Source organism: Mustelus asterias, unplaced genomic scaffold (assembly GCF_964213995.1).
Source record: "Mustelus asterias unplaced genomic scaffold, sMusAst1.hap1.1 HAP1_SCAFFOLD_500, whole genome shotgun sequence".
Lineage (NCBI taxonomy): Eukaryota > Metazoa > Chordata > Chondrichthyes > Carcharhiniformes > Triakidae > Mustelus > Mustelus asterias.
In genome coordinates, this window is record NW_027590452.1 from 80,124 (window position 1) to 101,456 (window position 21,333).

General features: G+C 43.8%; 3 gene segments (V, D, J or C); all 3 read right to left on the reverse strand.

Moving 5' to 3' along the window:
* Positions 1 to 9,521: 9,521 nt before the first annotated feature.
* Positions 9,522 to 9,918, reverse strand: LOC144486879 (T cell receptor alpha variable 9-1-like). The segment is given in 2 exon segments: positions 9,522 to 9,817; positions 9,903 to 9,918. Coding segments are annotated over 2 exon segments (312 nt in total).
* A 6,881-nt stretch (positions 9,919 to 16,799) lies between these two features.
* Positions 16,800 to 17,362, reverse strand: LOC144486880 (T cell receptor alpha variable 17-like). The segment is given in 2 exon segments: positions 16,800 to 17,116; positions 17,305 to 17,362. Coding segments are annotated over 2 exon segments (375 nt in total).
* An 832-nt stretch (positions 17,363 to 18,194) lies between these two features.
* Positions 18,195 to 20,472, reverse strand: LOC144486881 (T cell receptor alpha variable 9-2-like). The segment is given in 3 exon segments: positions 18,195 to 18,266; positions 19,953 to 20,263; positions 20,457 to 20,472. Coding segments are annotated over 3 exon segments (399 nt in total).
* Positions 20,473 to 21,333: the final 861 nt, after the last annotated feature.

The following is a 21,333-nucleotide window of genomic DNA, read 5'->3' on the forward strand; positions in this document are numbered from 1 at the left end:
ACCCATCAGCATCATATCTCAAAGGTCATCTCGGTGAAAATGCACCGATTGTGCAGCAGATGGAGCAACAATCCCAGTTTCAATAGGGGGACAGAAGCTGCAATGCTGCCCCCTGGTGGTCACTTCTCCCAGTCTCAGCATTGCAGAGTGTTTAAACAAGAGTGCATTGTCACAGCAGCACCTTGACCTTCAGTTTCAGTTTATTTATTAGTGTCAGAAGTAGGCTTACATTAACACTACAATGAAGTTACTGTGAGAATCCCCTAGTCGCCCACACTCCGGCGCCTGTTCGGGTTACACTGAGGGAGAATTTAGCACGGCCAATGCACCCTAACCAGCACATCTTTCAGACCGTGGGAGGAAACCGGAGCACCCGGAGGAAACCCACGCAGACACGGGGAGGGGACAGCCCGGGGGAAAGCTCCATTCCAACTGTCCCTGGAGTGTCAGATTAACCTGGGTCACTCACGCACCCCCGGCTAAGACTCACCTCCCTCAGACAGTGAGACCCTCCTGTATCACTCACCTTACTGTAGTCAGATACCCTCAGACTCAGCACTGGGCCCTGGGCGTGTTCTTTAAATGCTGCGACCTATCGTGGAGGAAAGAATTGGGAGGATTTTGATTTGATTTGATTTAATTTATTATTGTCGCATGTATTGGGATACAGTGAAAAGTATTGTTTCTTGTATGCTGTACAGACAAAACATACCGTTCATAGAGTACATCGGGGAGAAGTAAAAGAGAGGGTGCAGAATGTAGTGTTGCAGTCATAGGTAGGGTGTAGAGAAAGATAAATCTAATATGTAGCAGGTCCATTCAAAAGTCTGAGGGCAGCAGGGAAGTTCTTGAGTCGGTTGGTACGTGATCTCAGACTTTGTATCTTTTTCCTGACGGAAGAAGGTGGAAGAGAGAATGTGTGCATGAGGTCCTTAATTATGAGTTTTTGGTCCTGTCGCTGTCAATGGGATTTCCCATTGAAGTCACCTCACGCTAGCAGGAAACCAGAGGCAGGGGAACGAGAGCAGAGAATTCCCCACGAGTGAACAGCCGGAGAATCCCGGACAGTCGCTCCTTTCCCAGTTATCACTGCACTCAACCCAGTCGCTGTTTATACGCTCAGTTGTCTCAGTGAATACTACATTACACCATGCTGCTGTGGACACTACAATCAACCCTTTTTGAGTTCTCACTGTATTAATACCATGTATGGATTGATATTTCATTGGACAATGTGCTGGGTTAGATGAATATTTATTGATTCTTGTGATGTGGGTGTCACTGGCTAGGTCAGCATTTATTGCCCATTCCTAGTTGCCCTGGAGAAGGTGGTGATGAGCTGCCGTCTTGAACCCGCTGCTGTCTATGTGGTGTAGGTACACCCACAGTGCTGTTAGGGAGGGGACCTGCTTAAATTATCACTGCATTTAACGATGTCACTCTTTATAAAAAATAAACTAGACCATGTCTGGGTAATGAATGTGGAGCATGTCTCCATTTCTCTTTACCTCAGCACTGTATCTGTGTATATAACACTTTATACAGTTTCAATGTTATTTATTAGTGTCACAAGTAGGCTAACATTAACACTGCAATGAAGTTGCTGTGAAAATCCCCTAGTTGCCACACTCCGGCGCCGTTCGGCTTCACTGAGGGAGAATTTAGCACGGCCAATCCACCGAACAGCATGTCTTTCAGACTGTGGGAGGAAACCGGAGCATTCGGAGGAAACCCAGACACGGGGAGAACATGCAGACTCCACACAGACAGTGACGCAAGTCGGGAATCGAACCCGGGTCCCTGGCGCTGAGAGGCTGCAGTGCTAACCACTGCGCCACCCCTATAAACTAGATACAGTTTCTCTTCTTAATGCATGGGGCCATCCCTCTGTATATACTACAATTGGTCTTTACTTAGTTATTGCTTCACTCAACTATGTCACTGTTTCCAATGCACTCAGTGAAGTCACAGTTATTGACGCACGCAGCCATGCCTCTATCTACACCACACCCGACAATTTCTAAGCTGTTGCTGCAATTGCCTCTCTGAAATTCCCCCTCCCCACCCCCAGAACACCCATCTGCTGCCTTCCCACATTGTCACTGTTCTCGCTGTAAAAGGGAAGTTGAAGCAAGTAAAACCTCGTTCCAATCCGCACTCTTATTAACCTGCTATAGTGTCACTGGATCCTCTCAGCTTACGTACATGTGTCGCAGTGGTGTTTTTAGTCCTGTTGAAGGAGACCTGGATTTCAGTGAGCAGAAATATCCCAAGCTGAGATATAATCAGTGTGCTTGTGAGGAAAATCGCTATATTGTTAGGGCCAGGGGTGGGAATGAAGTCGCTGGTCTGATTATTGTAACAGAGAAACACTGGGTTGCGAATTGTGTCAGAAAACATTTGACAGACATTCAAAATGAGAATGAACATTGATGGCAACTTGTTCTCAGGGATTGTTTTGAATAGCACAATGATAACCTTGCGAAATGTATATGCCAATATAAGCTGTCCCTTAGGCAGCAAAATACTCTGATCAAATAGACCCTTTGATCAAAGAGATCTTGAAAAGGAGAGTGAAGATGGGGAAAGTGCTGCACAATAATTCACACAGGCAAGAAAATGTCATCAAAGGTTGAAGCGTGAGTTAAGGAACTGTAAATGTATTTTTAGTATAGTTGCAAGTTAAAAATTCAACTGTGGCTCAGCCGTTCGTGTTGAGTGTTGTGTTTTGTTTTGATATTTTGTTTATGACCCTGTGACTATCACTGTCGAGACAAAATAATTACTTCTGTTTATCAGTGTGGGAGCGCCCTCGAGCGAGTGTTGCAGACTGGCACATTCCAGGGCGCAGGACTACCTGCTGATGGACGCACTAAACCTTGGGGCAGTTGCTGCAAAGGCGCAATGGGGGAAACCCCGCTGACTGAGACCATTCGGCCCTTGTGAACTGAGGGGAGCAGAACTCATTCTGAGCCCCTCTTGCTGTAGGACTCACATTGAAGGAATGCAGTGAATATTACACGTCTCGCAATTCTAGTGAAGCACCTCAGAGTGCACATTGTTCAACGTAGACAACCTAAATGACAACGTCCTTCCTGTATTGACGATCTTAAAATATGTATTATGTTCCATTGATTGTACTGAACATCTTCAATGCGCAACAATACCTTTGCAGAAATCTTCAGTATCACTGCACTTTCTGAAATAACCATTTTGCAAAGTTTTGTAATGTTTCATTGAATGTGTTGAAGCACGTCAGCGTGCAAAATTATCTGTGTACGAAACCTAAACGTCAATGCACTTTCTGTAAAGACTATTCTGAAACGTTCTGTAATGTTCCTTTAATTGTACACAGAGTGCAACAGCTTCATTGTCGAAAACTTGAATGTTATTGCACTTGGTGTTATGGCCATTTTGAAATATTGTGTAATGTACTTTCAGATATTTTATGAATAAGTTTTTTTTTGCAAAAAACACAGCGTCCCAGTCATTGAGAGTACAGAATTCTCACAGCTGCCGCTGCTCCCTTCAATAAGTTGTGAACTACTGGTGAATACAAAGAGCTTCTACAAATACATAAAGAGCAAAAGAGTGACAAGGGAGAAAGTAGGGCCAGTTAAGGATCAACAAGGTCATCGATGTGCGGATCCACAAGATATGGGTGAGATCCTAAATGAATATTTCTCGTCAGTATTTATTGTTGAGGAAAGCATGGATGTTAGGGAACTTGGGGAAATAAATAGTGCTGTCTTGAGGAGTGTACATATTACAGAGGAGGAGGTGTTGGAAGCCTTACAGCGCATCAAGGTAGATAAATCCCCGGGACGTGATGAAGTGTATCCCAGGACATTGTGGAAGGCTCGGGAGGAAATTGTGTGTCCCCTAGCAGAGATATTTCAATCATCGATAGTCACAGGTGAGGTGCCTGAAGATTTGAGAGTGGCAAATGTTATGCCTTTGTTTAAAAAAGGCTGAAGGGAAAAGCCTGGGGACTACAGGCCACTGAGCCTCACACCTGTGTTGAGTAAGTTGTTAGAAGTATTTTGAGAGTCAGGATCTACAGGCATTTAGAGATGCAAGGACTGATTAGGGACAGTCAGCATGGCTTTGTGAGTGGAAAATCACGTCTCACAAGTCTGATTGAGTTTTTTGAAGGGGTAACCAAGAAGGTAGATGAGGTCAGTGCAGCTAGTGTTGTCTACATGGCCTTTAGCAAGGCCTTTAACAAGGTACCGCATTGTAGGTTGTTGGATGAGGTTAAATCTCATGGAATCCAGGGTGGGTAGCTTAATGGATACAAAATTGGCTTGATGACAGGAGCCAGAGGGTGGTTGTAGAGAGTTGTTTTTTAAACTGGAGGCCTGTGACCAGCGGTGTGCCTCAGGGATCAGTGCTAGGTCCACTGTTATTTGTCATTTATATTAATGATTTGGATGAGAATATAGGAGGCATGGTTCGTAAGTTTGCAGATGACACCAAGATTGGTGGCATAGTGGACAGTGAAGAACGTTATCTCGGATTGCAATGGGATCTTGATCAATTGGGCCAGTGGGCTGACGAATGGCAGATGGAGTTTAATTTAGATAAATGTGAGGTGATGCATTTTGTTAGGTTGAACCAGGGTAGGACTTACTCAGTTAATAGTAGGGCGTTGGGGAGAGTTATAAAACAAAGAGATCCTGGGGTACATGTTCATAGCTCCTTGAAAGTGGAGTCACAGGTGGACAGATTGGTGAAAAAGGCATTCAGCATGTTTGGTTTCATTGGTCAGAACATTGAATACAGGAGTTGGGACGTCTTCTTAAAGTTGTACAAGACATTGGTAAGGCCACACTTGGAATACTGTGTACAGTTCTGGTCACCCAATTATAGAAAGGATATTATTAAGCTACAAAGAGTGCAGACAATATTTACTAGGATGCTACCAGGGCTTGATGGTTTGAGTTATAAGGAGAGGTTGGATAGGCTGGGACTTTTTTCTCTCGAACGTTGAAGGCTTAGGGGTGATCTTATAGAGGTCTATAAAGTAATGAGGGGCACAGATCAGCTATGTGGTCAATATCGTTCTCCAAAGTTAGGGAAGTCTAAAACTAGAGGGCATAGGTTTAAGGTGAGAGGAGAGAGATACAAAAGTGTCCAGAGGGGCAATTTCTTTCACACAACGGTTGGTGAGTGTCTGGAACAAGCTGCCAGAGGTAGTAGTAGAGGCAGGTACAATATTGTCTTTTAAAAAGCATTTAGCCTGTTGCTTGAGTAAGATGGGTACAGAGGAATATGGGCCAAATGCGGGCAACTGGGACTAGCTTCCGGGTTTAAAAAAAAGGGCGGTAAGGACAAGTTGAACCGAAGGGCCTGTTTCCATGTTGTAAACCTCTATGACTCTATGGTGCTAGCCATTCCTCAGGAAAATTGTTACTCGGGCCGTTTGAAACCTGTCAGTATTTTACATCTCTTGATTTCGATGCATTTTGTTAACCTTTAGCTCTTGACTCTTGTGCGGGAAAGGTTAATCCAAATTAATATCAACACCGCGATATTGAGCCAGGTCTGCACCAACAGCAGTTATTAGTTCAGTCACTTCAGTTGCAGACGGAGATCTGTGCACCGTACAGACAAGGAGGAGTCTGTTGGCCCATTGTGCTTGTGCCATTACTTCGCATGAGCTGTACAAATAATTCCACATCTCTGCTCTTTGCAAAGAGTTCTGAAGAAACCCAGTCCATCACGCAAACCAGCCGCCCATCCGCTGACTATGTCTACACTTCCCGCTGCCTCGGAAAAGCGCCCGGCATAATCAAGGACCTCACGCACAACGGACATACGCTCTTCCACCTTCTTCCGTTGGGAAAAAGAAACAGGTGTCTGAGATCACATACCAACCGATTCAAGAACAGCTTCTTCGCTGCTGCCATCGGACTTCTAAATGGGTCTAACATACATTAAGCTTTTCTTTCTCTCCACCCTGGCTATACTTGTAACACAGCATCTTGCACCCTCTCCTGTTCTTCTCCACTATTTTCTCGGTGTATAGCATTTGTCTGTATAGCATGCAAGAAACAACACTTTCCACTGTATACCAGTGTATGTGAAAATGATAAATCAAATCAAATCAAATTTACCCAAACCCAAGACAATTCCTCCTTCACATCTCTTGAAACAATATTCAGTTATTTAATTCAGAAAAACAATGAGAGAAATAAAACCTGAAATAGAGGCATTCATTCTAATGAGCATTTTCTTAAATTTTAAACTATGATGACGGATTGCGATATTAAGAATGCTGAAAATATATTGTACTGAGCTGGTGCTCACAGTTTGTCTGATTCCTTAGGAGCAGCGGTCCGAAAGCTTGTGCTACCAAATAAACCTGTTTGACTTTAACCTGGTGTTGTGAGGCTTCTTATTGTCATGAATTAGAGCAGACAGGAGCTCTCGGCTGGTTGGATGAATCCAGAGTAAAGACCCCAGGAGCTTATTGGATTATCACCTGATGACGCTGTCAGGAATAAATCAACTTGTGGATTGTGATATCCAATCAGCTCTTTATTCTCTATTCAGTGATCTCCACTCTTCCGACCATAGGGTCTGCAGGGTGTGACGTCAGACCAGCCAATGCTCTCTGCTTTATCTTGTTCGATCTTCTACAGCTTTCGGAGCCGAATCCAGGAGCAGCAGCAATGCGGCTCCCCGTTTTCTCTCTGATCTGGGTGACATTCATTGTTGGTGAGTTTAACACTTTAAAAATGAGTTATTTTCTGGAGAGATAAAGTTGAAAAGCAGGACATTCGTGTTACACAGGTATTGGACCTGCCGTAGAACAGAAATGAATCCTTGCGAGTGGTTTTAGTCTTTTGAAAATAGTTTCGAAAAGCACACTGCAGAGGCGATTCGAGAGATGGTACCCGGATTGGGAGATGAGAGCTATCAGAATGCAAGGTTATGATTACTTTCTCGACTGACCAAGGAAACTAACGCAAATCTGACTGATCTATTTATAATGATATCGAGGATTGGTGTGGTGGACGGGGAGAGGATGATTCCACTTGTGGAAGGATTCCAAATATCTGTCCCATGAATCTAATGAAACAAATAGATCAACTGGGAATCGGAGAGAAACATCTTTAGAAAGAGTTGGGTAGAATGTGACTCATATTAACACAATGAACACTTGAGGAGAGGAGCAAAGACTAATTTAAAGGTGAACTAAACTGGGCGGCATGGTAGCACAGTGGTTAGCACTGCTGCTTCACAGTTCCAGTGGACCTGGGTTCGATTCCCGGCTTGGGTCACTGTCTGCGTGGAGTTTGCACATTCTCCTCGTGTCTGCGTGGGTTTACTCCGGGTGCTCCGGTTTCCTCCCACAGTCCAAAGATGTGCGGGTTAGGTTGATTGGCCATGCTAAAATTGCCCCTTAGTGTCCTGAGATGCGTAGGTTAGGGGGATTAGCGGGTAAATATGTAGGGATATGGGGGTAGGGCCTGGGTGGGATTGTGGTCGGTGCAGACTCGATGGGCCGAATGGCCTGTTTCTGCACTGTAGGGTTTCTATGATTTCTATGATGAGAAACTAAACAGCTGAGGAAGAAACGGACAGATGCATTGAGAAGAGGCGAGAGGGAGGAATCTCCTGGGGATTGTAAACGGGAACGTAGATCAGTTGGAGAGAATGTGGTATGATTCAATACATATTTTTATGTTACACTGTCAGTGAATTTTCTCTCTGAGTTCAATTGAACTTTGAAACAATGTTTTTTCTTTAACCGTGTGTTCCAGATCTGAGCGATGGAGATTCTGTTACTCGGCGGGAATCCTCACTCACACGGACAGAGGGAGAAGATGTCACTTTAAACTGCACCTTTACCGACGATGCCTATTATTTATTCTGGTACCGTCAATATCCAGGCAGACAGCCCGAGTTTGCAGTCCGGAGAGACAAGAACGGCGGTTTTGAATTAAAGGCGGATTTCGCTCGGACCCGGTTTTCTGATTCAGTCCAGCAGTTAGACAAGTTGTACCGATTGACCATCTCGGAGTTGCTGCTGTCTGACACTGCGGTCTATTACTGTGCACAGAGTCTCACAGTGATGAAAATGAGTGAAATCCTCGTACAAAAACTGCCGCAGGTTTCTGAGTCACAGCTGCTGTCTGTCGAGAGCTGTTTCTAACAGCGGGTCATACACTGACACGTCAATACATTCCTGTGAACGCAAACCCGACCACAATTCACACAAACACCATCTAAAATCGTTCACAGATTCCGTCTGATTGTTACATTCACCGTGCGAGGGAAGAATTAGCTGTTGTTTATTTGGAATCACCGGGAAATCGGCACTAATGTTGAGAATTCAAAATGCTGCAGGTAGCCTTGAACTAGTTGTACCCTTGTTCTGATGTTTCAAAAAACACTCGGGCCAAAGAAACCAATGCTGTTTGGTTTGATATGTCAGTCAATAGTGTAAACTGATGCCCGCCTGCTGAGGCAAAGCCTCATAATCACATCAGCCTGATTAAACATCTCTCAATGTTACAGTAATGAAATAAAAATATCAACTGGGAATCGAAGAGAAACTTCATTGGAAAGAGTTCGGAAAAATGTGACTCATATTAACACAATGAACACTTGACACATATTAAAACTAAGAATTCTTAACAGTAAAGGTACAGAAGTTTATTTCAATGCATGCTTAGAATCCAATGAACAATGATTAATAAGTAAATTATCTCTAAGAACAGGTTTGGTGTACTCTAGACACTGGAACATTTGATAAGAAAATCGACTGAATGCAGAACCCTAATTGAAAAGAGCGTCAGAAAGTTCCTGAAGGACAACTAGGGATGGGCAATAAATAGCGGCCGAGCCAGCAACACCCACATACCCGGAAGTCTTTCTTTAAAAGTCTGCTGTAATCACCAGAAGTACTTTGGGAAATCGAAACCGCGGGATAAGTCTTTCTGCTCAGACAAATATTTTGTTGGGATATGGACCAATCGCGGGCAATTGGAACTAGCATAGTGGTTAAAAAAAGGATGGCATAGACAAGTTGGGCCGAAGGGTCTGTTTCCATGCTGTAAACCTCTATGACTACCTCGATATCCGTTATTTCCCTGAATATCCACAAATCCATCAACTGTCTTCAAGAAATCAAACGACTGTATAATCATCGCTCTCTTTGACACATAGAGCGCATTAAAGCGAATGTAGGGGTTTGACTGAGATGATTTTTGAGATATGACTCTGATGAGTTTTATTTCATGTTGTAATAACAGCACCAGCGTCTCCTATTCAGAGTTGCTCGTAAACCACAGAAACTACTATAAAGAGGGATTTTACATACACTGACAGACATTCAGCACAAAGAACGTGATCATTCGGTTTAACTGGTTTTAATGATATGATTTTGTTTATATTAACAGTTCACAATCCAGCTCAGAGATCGCATTCAGTGAGAGGAGGTGAGAATGCCTTTGCTGGTTTTTGTACGGACTAACTGCGTCTCTGTAACTGCGGTTCAGCGCACACTGTTACAGATACACGGCAGAGTCAGAGACATGGACCCCGGTCATATTTAATGAAGCTGTTATCTTGTCTCTGTCCAAATTAGCAGAAAACTGGTCCGAAAAATCGGGAGACTTAGCCCCCTTCCCCTTGCCGTAACTTTTCAATAAATATCTCGGAGCTTCTCCGGGGTACAGGATGTACCAGAATAGAGTTTGGTCAACGTATTTTGCTTTATAACTGCAGTTCAAAATTACCGTCTGTCCTTCCTGAACCGTTAATTCAGGCGGCTCCTTGGAAACTGAACTTTGGCCACTGGTTCCTGTAACAACATATAGACTGTGTGAGAAATTTGTGAGTGAATATAACCCATTGAACACACACTGAGGATTTGAGCTCAGACTCACCGGGCAGCATGACCATTATTATCAGTAGAACACGCAGGGAACATGTGGTTCCTGACTGGAGAGGAACAGCGACACTGTTTAAAATATGTTGTTGCTTCTAGTCTTATATCACGGAGTAAACTCAGATCAGAGGCAGCTTCAACAATAGGCAAATTGGGGGCTTTTCTCAGTGTTGCAATTGGCTGGTCCCCTTGAGATGACGTCAGCTGTGGACCAAACCCTGTTGATGGAGGACTAAACACAGCTGGCTCCCTCCAAACACATTCCATCCCGGGCTGTGTGTGTTTTTCTCACTCTCTTTCTCTCTCCATGAAAGGTGAATAACATTATCAGTTACACTGTCGCTTTCTCGGTTAACCCTCTTTCGTTCGAACTCAATGTCCCCCTTTTTATAGATAGATCTTACTTTCTAAATAAAGTTAAAAGTGAAATAAATAATTTACACTCATTTACTCTGCGGGTATTAATGAGTGCATCCACTGCATGAACATAATAGTAGTTACTGCTTTATTTATACCGGGGATAAGTCATCACCCAAGTCCACATTGACTTGCGTTTCCACTGGGATTACTCTTATACTGGGAAAGTACTGATTTCAATCAGTCATTATTTCTGTCCAGAAACTTCAAAATGTGACAACTCTCAGTGTGCCTTTGATATTAGGTCACATTTAACAGGTGTCCCCTGACAGATAGGCATCTGATACAGAAAGATTGGAAGTACTGATTTATTAAGTTATTCACCCGGGACATCTGTGGGTTTTGTGTGATTGGGATCAGGAAATGATTGGATTTATCTAGGAATAAACTGAGCACCAAATGTCACATTTCCCCAACAGTGACAATCACTGACGTTAGGGACTGAAAGCCACTCAGCTGGGGCTGCATTGTCAGGGTCATGATCTGCGCATTTTCTCTGAAATTCAACGCAATGTGTTTTGCGGACAAGGAACCCCATTGATTGTGGACCTGAGCCAGTTTTTGTACGAGGCCCGCGGGATCCTCATTCACTGTGGGTCTCAGTGCACAGTAATACACGGCGTTGTCTGTCATCTTGGAATCTTTCATGGACAAGTGAAAAGAGCTTTGTGTCTGGCTGAGATTCCCGCTGAAGTGTCCAAAGCCGGGAGCCGTATCGGTAAACCCATAACTATCGGGTCTGAGCAGATACTGAGGAGCTCGGTGTGGATACTGGCGATACCAGAACAGGACATAGACTGTAGCTGAACTCGATACAGAGTAACTGCAGGGTATTGCTGAATCTTCGCCCTCTGCTGCGTCAACTCCTGGGAAACTGAGTCTCCGTTACTCATCTCTGAAAATAGACAACAGACACGCAGCGGGTTAGAAGGAGTAACAACAACGGAATAATCGCCTAGAAATGGAAATGGGCAATGAATATGGTGATTGGCGGATTTCAGTCAAAGGTTCAAAATGACCAACCTGTGATCAGGGCAATAGCCAGAGACAGACAGACTTTCACCCCCATAGTTCCAGTCTGAACACCAGAAACAGAGGCAGTGATCACTGTCTGCATAAGACCTGGAAATGGAGAAGTTGAAACAGTCAGGGGGATGTTATGAGGTCGAAAGTGACTCCGTCTCTCCGCCCATTTTTACATCTTCAATCATAGAAAAGAAACCCTACAGGACAGAAAGAGGCCATTCGGCCCATCGAGTCTGCACCGACCACAATCCCACCCAGGCCCTACCCCCATATCCCTACATATTTTACCCACTAATCCCTCTAACCTACACATCTCAGGACACTAAGGGCAATTTTAGCATGGCCAATCAACCTAATCAAAAAGTCGCTCCCTCTGAAGGGAATCGTGATTTTTCATAAGTGATCAGAGAGCGCCCTCCCGTGGACAGCACTGCCGCATATTGGAAACAGGTTCACGCACGGTCACCTGTAAAGACTGGCACATATCCACATAATAGAATCATAGATCATAGAATTTGTACAGTACAGAAAAATGCCATTCGGCCCACCGAGTCTGTACCTATCGCAAGTCTACCCAGGCCCTAGTCCCGTAGCCTCATACATTTGCCCCGCTAATCCCCCTGACACTAGGGTCAATTTATCATGGCCAATCAAACTAACCTGCACATCTTTGGACTGTTGAAGGAAACTGGAGCACCCGGAGGAGACCCACGCAGACACGGGACTTTGTCAGCTCATCCAGAGCTACCGGTCTGTCAGGCTCTCCCGCTCGCCGTCGTCCAAGACTTGCGTGATAGACGACAGGAAAGACTGGGAGGCCGTGCTGTCTGTTGGCTTCAGGTCATACAGTCCGGCTCTTTACGTATTCTTACTGCACTTTTTCGCTTTGTCTTTCTTTCATTCTGATTTGCATGTAACCTCTTCCATTTTCTTTGAATACATTCCCAACTCTCTTCATTTTAAGCTTTTTAAAATTTTCTGATTCAAGAAATGTTTCGCTCTCATTCCCCTTACCATTGGAATTTAATACCGCGCTTGTTGAAACACTGATATTTCTGCGGAGCGGTTTTTGAAAACGGTGCAGGTTTTGGCACGGGACCTGCCTGTGTTTTTTACACTGTGCCTCACGGCGCAGAGATAGGTGGCAGTGTCTGAAACCTGTACGTCCCTCACAGTCAGGATGCTGAGTTTGTTGCTTTCAACGATCGAAGCAGTGATCCTCCCATGTTGATCGGTTCCTCTTGTGGCCATCACCAGATGCTGGGGTGACTGATTCGGGAGCTGTTTATACCAACGCACGATGTCAAACGTAATGGAAATAGTGCAGTTCATGGATATATTTCTCGCTTCACTGATAACCATCCGTGGAGGGAGCTGCAGCAACTCAGCTTCTCCGGTCATCCCCGTGCAGATCAGAGTGATAAACAACAAAACGTCGATGCCAATCCTGACCATTCTCAGTTCACACACAACACCGAGATCAGCTTTGAACCAGGAGATGGAAATTAACCCGGAACCAAGTATTTTCTTCGGGTTCAGTTCAGTGCCGTGTTTATGTTGAACTGACAACATTAGGCGGGTTCTACTTTAGCCACCCATACTGAGCGTTTCACACTGACACAGGCCCACACAACCTCTGAGGACACACCTGACACGCCCAGATTAAATATTTCTCACGCGACACACTGCTCTCTACTGGTGAATACTGGTAATTCCAGGGTGCAATTCTTCACTTGGATCTTCGACAAGTTGCAGTTCACGAGATAGTTATAAATGAGAAGAGCTGTTTCCTCCTTCTTGTTATAGCTCTTTCATTGCGGGAGAGCTTACAACGTTCCTTCATCGATCCAACGATTGCAGTGCATTTTGCTCTCTCGTTCTTTCTGAAGTTTCATTCCACACTGTGACCAGTCCCGGTCTGACAAGAAGAAGGTCCTGATGTTAGTCCTAAAATATCGTTCGATAATTTGGGAACTTGTGCAATGGGAACTGGTCTATCCATCGAATGTATGTTACATAACTACAGGAGTGGCAACATTGACAATTCATAAGAATATTTCAAAAAATAATAAGTTTGTTATCAGTGTTAACACTATGTTTCTGCATTTGTTCCTTCAATCAAATTTTCTTCAATAAAGACACGCGCTCCGATAATGAACTTAATGCAATGTCCTTCTGCCCTCTCCTGGTGGAAAAAAAGCACTACAATATACAGCTTTAAAACAACCTGTTTCATTTTTGGAATCAAGATTGATTCCAACAACTGCTGATCATTCTCCTCAGTATGAAGTATATTTTTACTTTCTTTTCTTTTTGATTGCGCCTGGAGGTATTAAATCTGATTTTCATTGTTGGAACTCATTGATCATCCGATGTTCCAACAATCTTTTTAGAGCGGATCATGGATATTGTGTCACTCCACCTCTATCTTCAGGAGTTCAGGTAGAAGTAGAATGGATGACATAAAATCTATTTCTAATACAAGATGCGGGTTGGGGGGAATAGTGGAAACTGGATCTAACATCATGAAACACAGCCAGTGTTAATTCTGACAAAATACCGATTAAAGCTGTATATTGTAGTGCTTTTTTTCCACCAGGAGAGGGCAGAAGGACATTGTATTAAGTTCATTATCGGAGTGCGTGTCTTGATTGAAGAAAATTTGATTGAAGGAACAAATGCAGAAACATAGTTTGGACGAACCACCCCTTTACCGTGAACACGATTTTTTGTGTAACAATGCTGCGAATATTGCAAGTGATCGAGATCCTAAGGTCAGGTCTACATGGAATGTCCATCCACTCTCATTCTGCGTAAATCTATTAAATAGCTAATTCTAGCCCTCCATTCATCCCATTTAAAAGATGGTGTTTGGCTATTTACCACATTGTTGTATTCAATTCTCTCAGGACTCAGTGGCCTCCTGCATCAGCTACGGGGAGTTTTCACAGTTCCAGATCAGCTCTTTTAATTTGGGCTCCGGCTATGATTCAGGAACACCATTAACTAATTTAAAATAAAAGCAAATTACTGCTGATGCTGGAATCTGAAACCAAAAGAAAAATGCTGGAATATCTCTGCTGCTTTGGCAGCACCTATAAGGAGAGAAAAGAGCTGACGTTTCGAGTCCGGATGACCCTTTGTCAAAGCTAAAAGGCATGAGAAGTGGGAGATGTTTATACCTTTTGGTGAGGGAATGAAATATGAGTCATAGCCACAAAAACAAAGGGAAAAGCTGCTAATGGCAGTCCAAAGAGAGAATAGTAGGTGTGAATGGCCAAACGACAGAGAACCTGAAATCAGAGGGTAAGCTGTGACAGATGAAGATAAGGAGGGAGGGGGGAGATGGGTGGAAAAGAGGTAAAATTGAGAAAACGGGGGGAAAGGGAAGCAAAGGAGGAGAAAAGATAAGGAAAGGGGAAAGCGTAGGAGGCGGATAAGAAAGACAATAAAGGAATAAAAGGAAGAGAACAGTTAAAAATTAACCGATTTCCTGTTCTCACTCCGCCTTACAGGTTGAAGCGATTAAATGGACAAGTTTGGGTCGCATCCCTGTCCAGGTCCCCGGGAGGTGAACAAACTCCTTAGTTTATTTCTCCCGACGCTGAGAGCCAAGGGAGCCGAGCGCTGATTGGGTCATTTGAAGACAATGGAATTCTACGGTTGGCTGTCAATGAATGACGTTGTCAGGAATGAACCAATCAACAGCGGCCCGGATGTAACTCAACTTCTCACCAGCTCTTGACAATTAAAATGTTAACTTCAACCCTCTCTGCTCACATCCCCCTCGACCTCTCTGCAAACATGTCTCCTGTGACTCTGTGCTTATTCCTCACAGCTGCAGCTCTACTAACCGGTAGGTTCACAAGTTACAAACTCTGCGTTTCACATATTTACCATTCACTGCATTCAATTGAGCAGTTCGATTAACACACTGGTAAAATATATATTGATTCTAATATCAATTAGAATCATCTTTGTTTCTGCAAGGGAGGAGGCAAAATACCTCAGCTGAATGAGAGTGAAGAGTTAAGGTGGGATTGCAGGCCCCACCGGAGCCGCTGAGGGACTTTGACAAACTTGATAAAATCTGGATGAAAGCTTTGACAAACCCGAGATCTAAAACCCACGGACAGTTTAGTTTCCCCAACAAATAACGTGAAACGAAGGCGAGGATCTGATCTCCTTAGAAGGTGTTCATTAAACGGAGTGTCGTTTAACCGCGACAAACACGTTCCCGTTACAACCTGCGTGTTGCGGGATTTATATTCCTGTTTAGATGCTGTGGTTCGTTTTTCAGATTATTGGCCAGGGTGACGGGCCGAATCCGGCCATTAAACAAAGTGAACTGACATCGTTTAATTTCGCATTACTCTTGGCTCTTACAGGACAATGTGGAGGAGATCCAGTTTCACAGATCCCGGCTGCAGTCACAGTGAGTGAAGGAGATGATGTTCAGTTATTCTGTAATTATACAACTGCAAGCACTGACAATTATTACCTATTCTGGTACCGTCAGTATCCCAGCGGATCCATGGAGTATCTACTGATGAGAAGCAAATATACCGGGAACAAAGAGAGATTCCCAGGAGACCGTTTATCAGCGGAGCTCAATGATACAACCCGCACGGTCCCGCTGAAAATGTCTAAAACAGAGCTGGCAGACTCCGGGGTGTATTACTGCGCACTGAGACCCACAGAGACACAGAGCTGGGCTGAACCTGTACAAAAACCCTCAAAACCTCACTCAACATGAACAGGGTAAACAGGAGTCCCAAGATAAACAGGAGTTGGGACGATGAGAATCGTGGTTCCACCGAGACTCGGACTCAGACTGCTGGATTGAAAGTCCAACGTGCTCACCGTGACATCATGAAACCAACAGGCGCCAGTATAAGGCAGGAGGTCTTTCACTCAGATCTCACACATACACATTCTTGGTCAATAAGGGTTGTTGCTGTTTGACACCAACTGCTCCTTTCTATCGACAGAGCGTTAAAGAGGAGTGAAAATGAGAAAGAGAAACACTGATGTTGCGGGCATCTGTCGACAGAGGCCCAGCAATGTGCTTTGTAATAGCAGTGGAATAGGCTGGCAAATTGTCCTCTCGATTCGCACTTGGTGAAAACTTTAAGCGGAATGTCCTTCAGCAAAGCAATCATCGGCATTGACAAAGAAAAGCAAGGTCCTGCGGAGATTTGAACTCAGATCGCTGGATTCAAAGTCAAGAGTAATACCCATTACACCACAGAACCCAGAAAATCGCAAACAGATGCAAATGACTTATGAAACACGACTACTTCTGCTGATATCTCCCGATACGGCTTGCGAAGGAAATGATTTGCTATAGATTTGGAGGGCTGTGTTGTTTCAGTGGATTTACTACAATAAAGTTTATAAAATGTCTATCTCTTTGATGAAGCACAGGCGGCAAACTGTCAGGACTGCTCCTCTATCGGTTTTTGTACGACTCGTATTGATCTTTACAACACTGTGCGCCCACCGCACAGAAATAGGTAGCAGTGTCTGTCACCCGAGTGTCGCCGACACTCAGAACGCTGCGTTTCTCTGCAACAATGTTCCGAGCCCTGATCCTGCCCTGATCGCTGGTACCGCTCACCAGGTGCTGCACGGTTCGGTCCGGGTATTGTCTGTACCATTGTAGGACCAGTCCAGCTGCTGTAGTGGAACAGTTCAACGATGCTAGGTCTCCCTCGGTAACCACCACAGACTCTGGAGACTGTGATACCTCTTCACTACCAGCGGCATCTGGGAAGGATATGTAGATATGCAACAACATCATAAAATTAAAATCTCATACTGCAATACAATGTTGCACAATGAAGTACAATTGAACGCATAATACAAGATAACACAACAAAACAGAATACTATTTAACAGAACATAGCATCGCTAATGTGTGAAATATCGCTGTCAGAAATAGCGACCACACTTACACTGAGGGAAGAGTAAGAAATCCAGGGAGATGATCACTGAAGCGAAGCTGAGCTTCATGTCGGATCCTATCGACACTTGTAAAACAGTTGTAGGAAGATCTCAGGACAGGAAAAGCTCCTGGGAAAGCAAAGCTATTGGACATGAATCTGAGCCCAACACCAGTTATACTCTCGCGACCAGGGCTGGATCTCTGGGACTTTTGATCAGGGAGTGAAATAGTGAGGGAGCTCCAGCATCGATAGGGTGTGGGGGAGGAGCGTGCGCAAGAGTCAGAGCGTCCCGCATTGTGACGTCAGAGCAACAGACATTGTGACATCAGAGTATCCGGCACTGTGACGTCAGAATGCAGCCATGTGCGGCGTCACCATGCAGCCCTTTGACGTCAGTGGGTCTGGTCTGAGGGACAGAAACATCTCTCCCGGAGCTGATCTGAATCTCCAGCCCTGAGTTTGTGGGAATTTACAACTGATCAGAAACTGGTTTAACCTGTAAACTGATTTGATGGCGGATCTGCCGGTCTGATCGGATTCTGCAGTTAATTTTCTCAGTCATGGCTGGAAAATAAATGGGTGAATGTTGAGTCCGAGGTTAATGTGGTTCCCGCTGGGTGTGTGTTTTATGCGGCTGAGAACAGCACTGCTCACAGTGGCTGTATCTATCCAGATTCTAGCCTTTGTCTAACATCAAGTGTAATTTGCTAATCCTGCACTTGATAGAAATCAATAAGGTTACATCGAGGTTTCTTTTGAATCAATTTTTAAAAAAACGCCATCTGGGCCTTTTTCTAAGATGAAGCTCAGGTCAAGCACTGGAAGGAATATAATACCTGCTCCAATCAGCTAGGATGTTGTTAATCAAGCCCAAGGCTGGAAGAATGGGCCCTGTGTTGTCAGCTTCGATCTGCAATGTCTCTCTTGCAGCGACCTTTGAGTGGACCAATTCGGTTTTTGATTGGATATAACTAAAACAGAAAGCAGGCATCTCGGTCTTTGGGCTCGAATCAAGCATCAAATCGAGTCCAAGATCAGGTGCGATGCTCTTTCATGTCAGCTTGGATTTTTTGCGAGGACCATGAATTAGATTCAATTTGAATTGGTTTTGGGGGCAATTAGGAGATGGATTCTGGCTTGGCCAGTCCGCTCTCTGCATTGGCTTTGCAACGTTAAGCAATTACTATTTTACAATCCGACAGACAGGAGCTCCCGAACACAATGCAAAGTGCGGGGTTGGATTGGTTTCCATCATAAATTCCGTAAGTGAGTCCTTATTCTGATCAACTCTTCAGAGTCCAATTTCTCCAGCTGGAGATGGAGAGAGGTTTGGCTGCCTGACCGGTGCTGTTGCTGTTGTTTGTTTCACGATTGTCTGCAAACATGAGTAAGACTCCCTGCGAGCGCAGTTCAATATCATAAAGCTGATATTGATCAGTGAGTTCCAGAATAAAACAAAGACAATCCTTGCAATGTCATAGTTGAAACTTGTAAAAAAAACTACTTCTGTTTCTGTCTCATCATTTGAGGACAATCAGTAAGTGACATAATTTCCATGACTCAGATCTGAAATACATGTTCAAACCCGAACAATCATATCGGAGTGTGTTTAAACTTTAGGTTGAAATCACGATTGGGAAATTACTTTAAATGTGTTTATTCCACAATTGCCTATCTGAAGTTCCCCCTCCCCACCCCGTCTCAACCGAGGCAGACCGAGGGCCGGGTAACTGCAGAATACCCTCGGCCTGAGTAACTGTGTGCCAACCTGAAAAATAACGGCACACAGTAAACTCTGACACATGTATATAGTTTTAAGAAATGAAATGTAACAAAATGTAATGTTTTTGTAAATGAGCACGGTATTGTACTGTAAAAATGATTCTTTTTTGCACTGTTTATGACCTTTGGATCTGTCATTTTGCAATGTTTTATTGGAGAGTTTATTTTTTGTGAATAAAGTATATTTTTGAAATAAAAAAAACATGTGTCGCAGTGGTGTTTTTAGCCCTGAAGCTGGAGACCTGGCTTTCAGTGAGCAGAAATATCCCAAGCTGAGATATAATCAGTGTGCTTGTGAGGAAAATCGCTACATTGTTGGGGGCCAGGGGTGGGAATGAAGTCGCTGGTCTGATTATTGTAACAGAGAAACACTGGGTTGTGAATTGTGTCAGAAAACATTTGACAGACATTCAAAATGAGAATGAACATTGATGGCAACCTGTTCTCAGTGATTGTTTTAAATAGCACAATGACAACCTTGCGAAATGTATATGCCAATATAAGCTGTCCCTTAGGCAGCAAAATACTCTGATCAGATAGACCCTTTGATCAAAGAGACCTTGAAAAGGAGAGTGAAGATGGGGAAAGTGCTGCACAATAATTCACACAGGCAAGAAAATGTCATCAAAGGTTGAAGCGTGAGTTAAGGAACTGTAAATGTATTTTTAGTATAGTAGCAAGTTAAAAACTCAACTGTGGCTCAGCTGTTCGTGTTGAGTGTTGTGTTTTGTTTTGATATTTTGTTTATGACCCTGTGACTATCACTGTCGAGACAAAGTAATTATTTCTGTTTATCAGTGTGGGAGCGCCCTCTGCTGATCACTAACCGGAACTCCCAGTCTGGGGTTTTTGTGCGGGGTTCGCTCCATCTGTACCAGTGTGGGCTCCATGGCACAGAAATACACGGCGCTGTCGGACAGAACAGCTCTGGCGATATTTAAAGGAACAGTATTGTTTCCTTTGTGTAAAGCAGCCGAGAATCTATCTGAGAAATCCGGAGACTGATCGGTATTGCCCGAGCGATATATCTTCATCAAATATCTCAGAGATTGCCCGGGATACTGGATGCACCAGAACACAGCTTGAAAAGCAGCTGTCGAGTATTTACAGTCCAGTGTTATGTTCTGTCCTTCCAGAACCGATAATTCAGATCGATCTTGAAACACTGAATCTTCAGCATTTGCCCCTGTAACAAAACACAGAAGGTAATCAATATCTGGGAGGGAAGAGAGCCCATGGGACAGACACTGATCATTTAAACACTGGCTCAAAAAAGAAAATGCTCGAAATTTTCAGTAGATCTGACAACATCTGTGAGAGGAAGAACAAAGATAAAGTTTCACGTCAGGATGACACTTTGTCAGAGTTTATTGACTCACCGGGCAGCAAGACCATTATTATCAGCAAACAAAATAAGGAGCACATGGTGTCTGGTTTCGGGTTCGGCAGAAATGAAGCAGTATTTGAAATGTGTTGACATTTCTGTTCTGATATTCAAGCGGAAATTCACATCAGCGGAAACGTAATTTACTCAGAAATTATGGGGCGTTTCCCAGCGACAGGATTGGCCGCTTTCTCAGGATTGATGATCGTCGAACATCAATCAGCCTTGGCTCGACTAATAAGTTCTGAGTTTCTCTTTCTCCCTGTCTTTCTCGGGTTCTCCGGCTCTCTCTTCGTTTGTGGCCTCTCTATCTCGCTCTGTTATTCCGCCTCTGTTTGTCTAACCCCCATTGCTCTGCTTCTGACCGTCTCTGTCTTCACACTGGCTCCACGTTCTTATCTTTCTCCCCTTCTCCCTAAAATTCAGAGTTCAGACAATCCGATTTCCCTCACTCTCCTATTTCAATGAATCCACTAAGTTACTCATTCTTTTGGTGCAACAAATGTAGAAAACGTTAATAACCAGAAGTTACGAGGTAACATTATGATGGAAATATTTAAATGTAAATAACTAAAGAAGATAGGAGATGAATGTGAATCCAGGGTCATATTTACATCCTGTGTTGTTATTTTAGGAAAGGCATCTTATCGGAAACTTGAGGGCTTCATATTGTTTAGAATGAGTTTTATAACCACTATTAATTAAATAAAGCGAATCGCCAGCAATTAAAATAACGATGTTATTATCTCTCATGTATACGTTCAACTGTGTTCAATTGCATTGGAATAGTAAAAGGATGAACAAGAATAATGCAACATAATCACCAATTGTAACGACCTTCTGTAATTTGAGAATTTGATGATTTTGCAGGA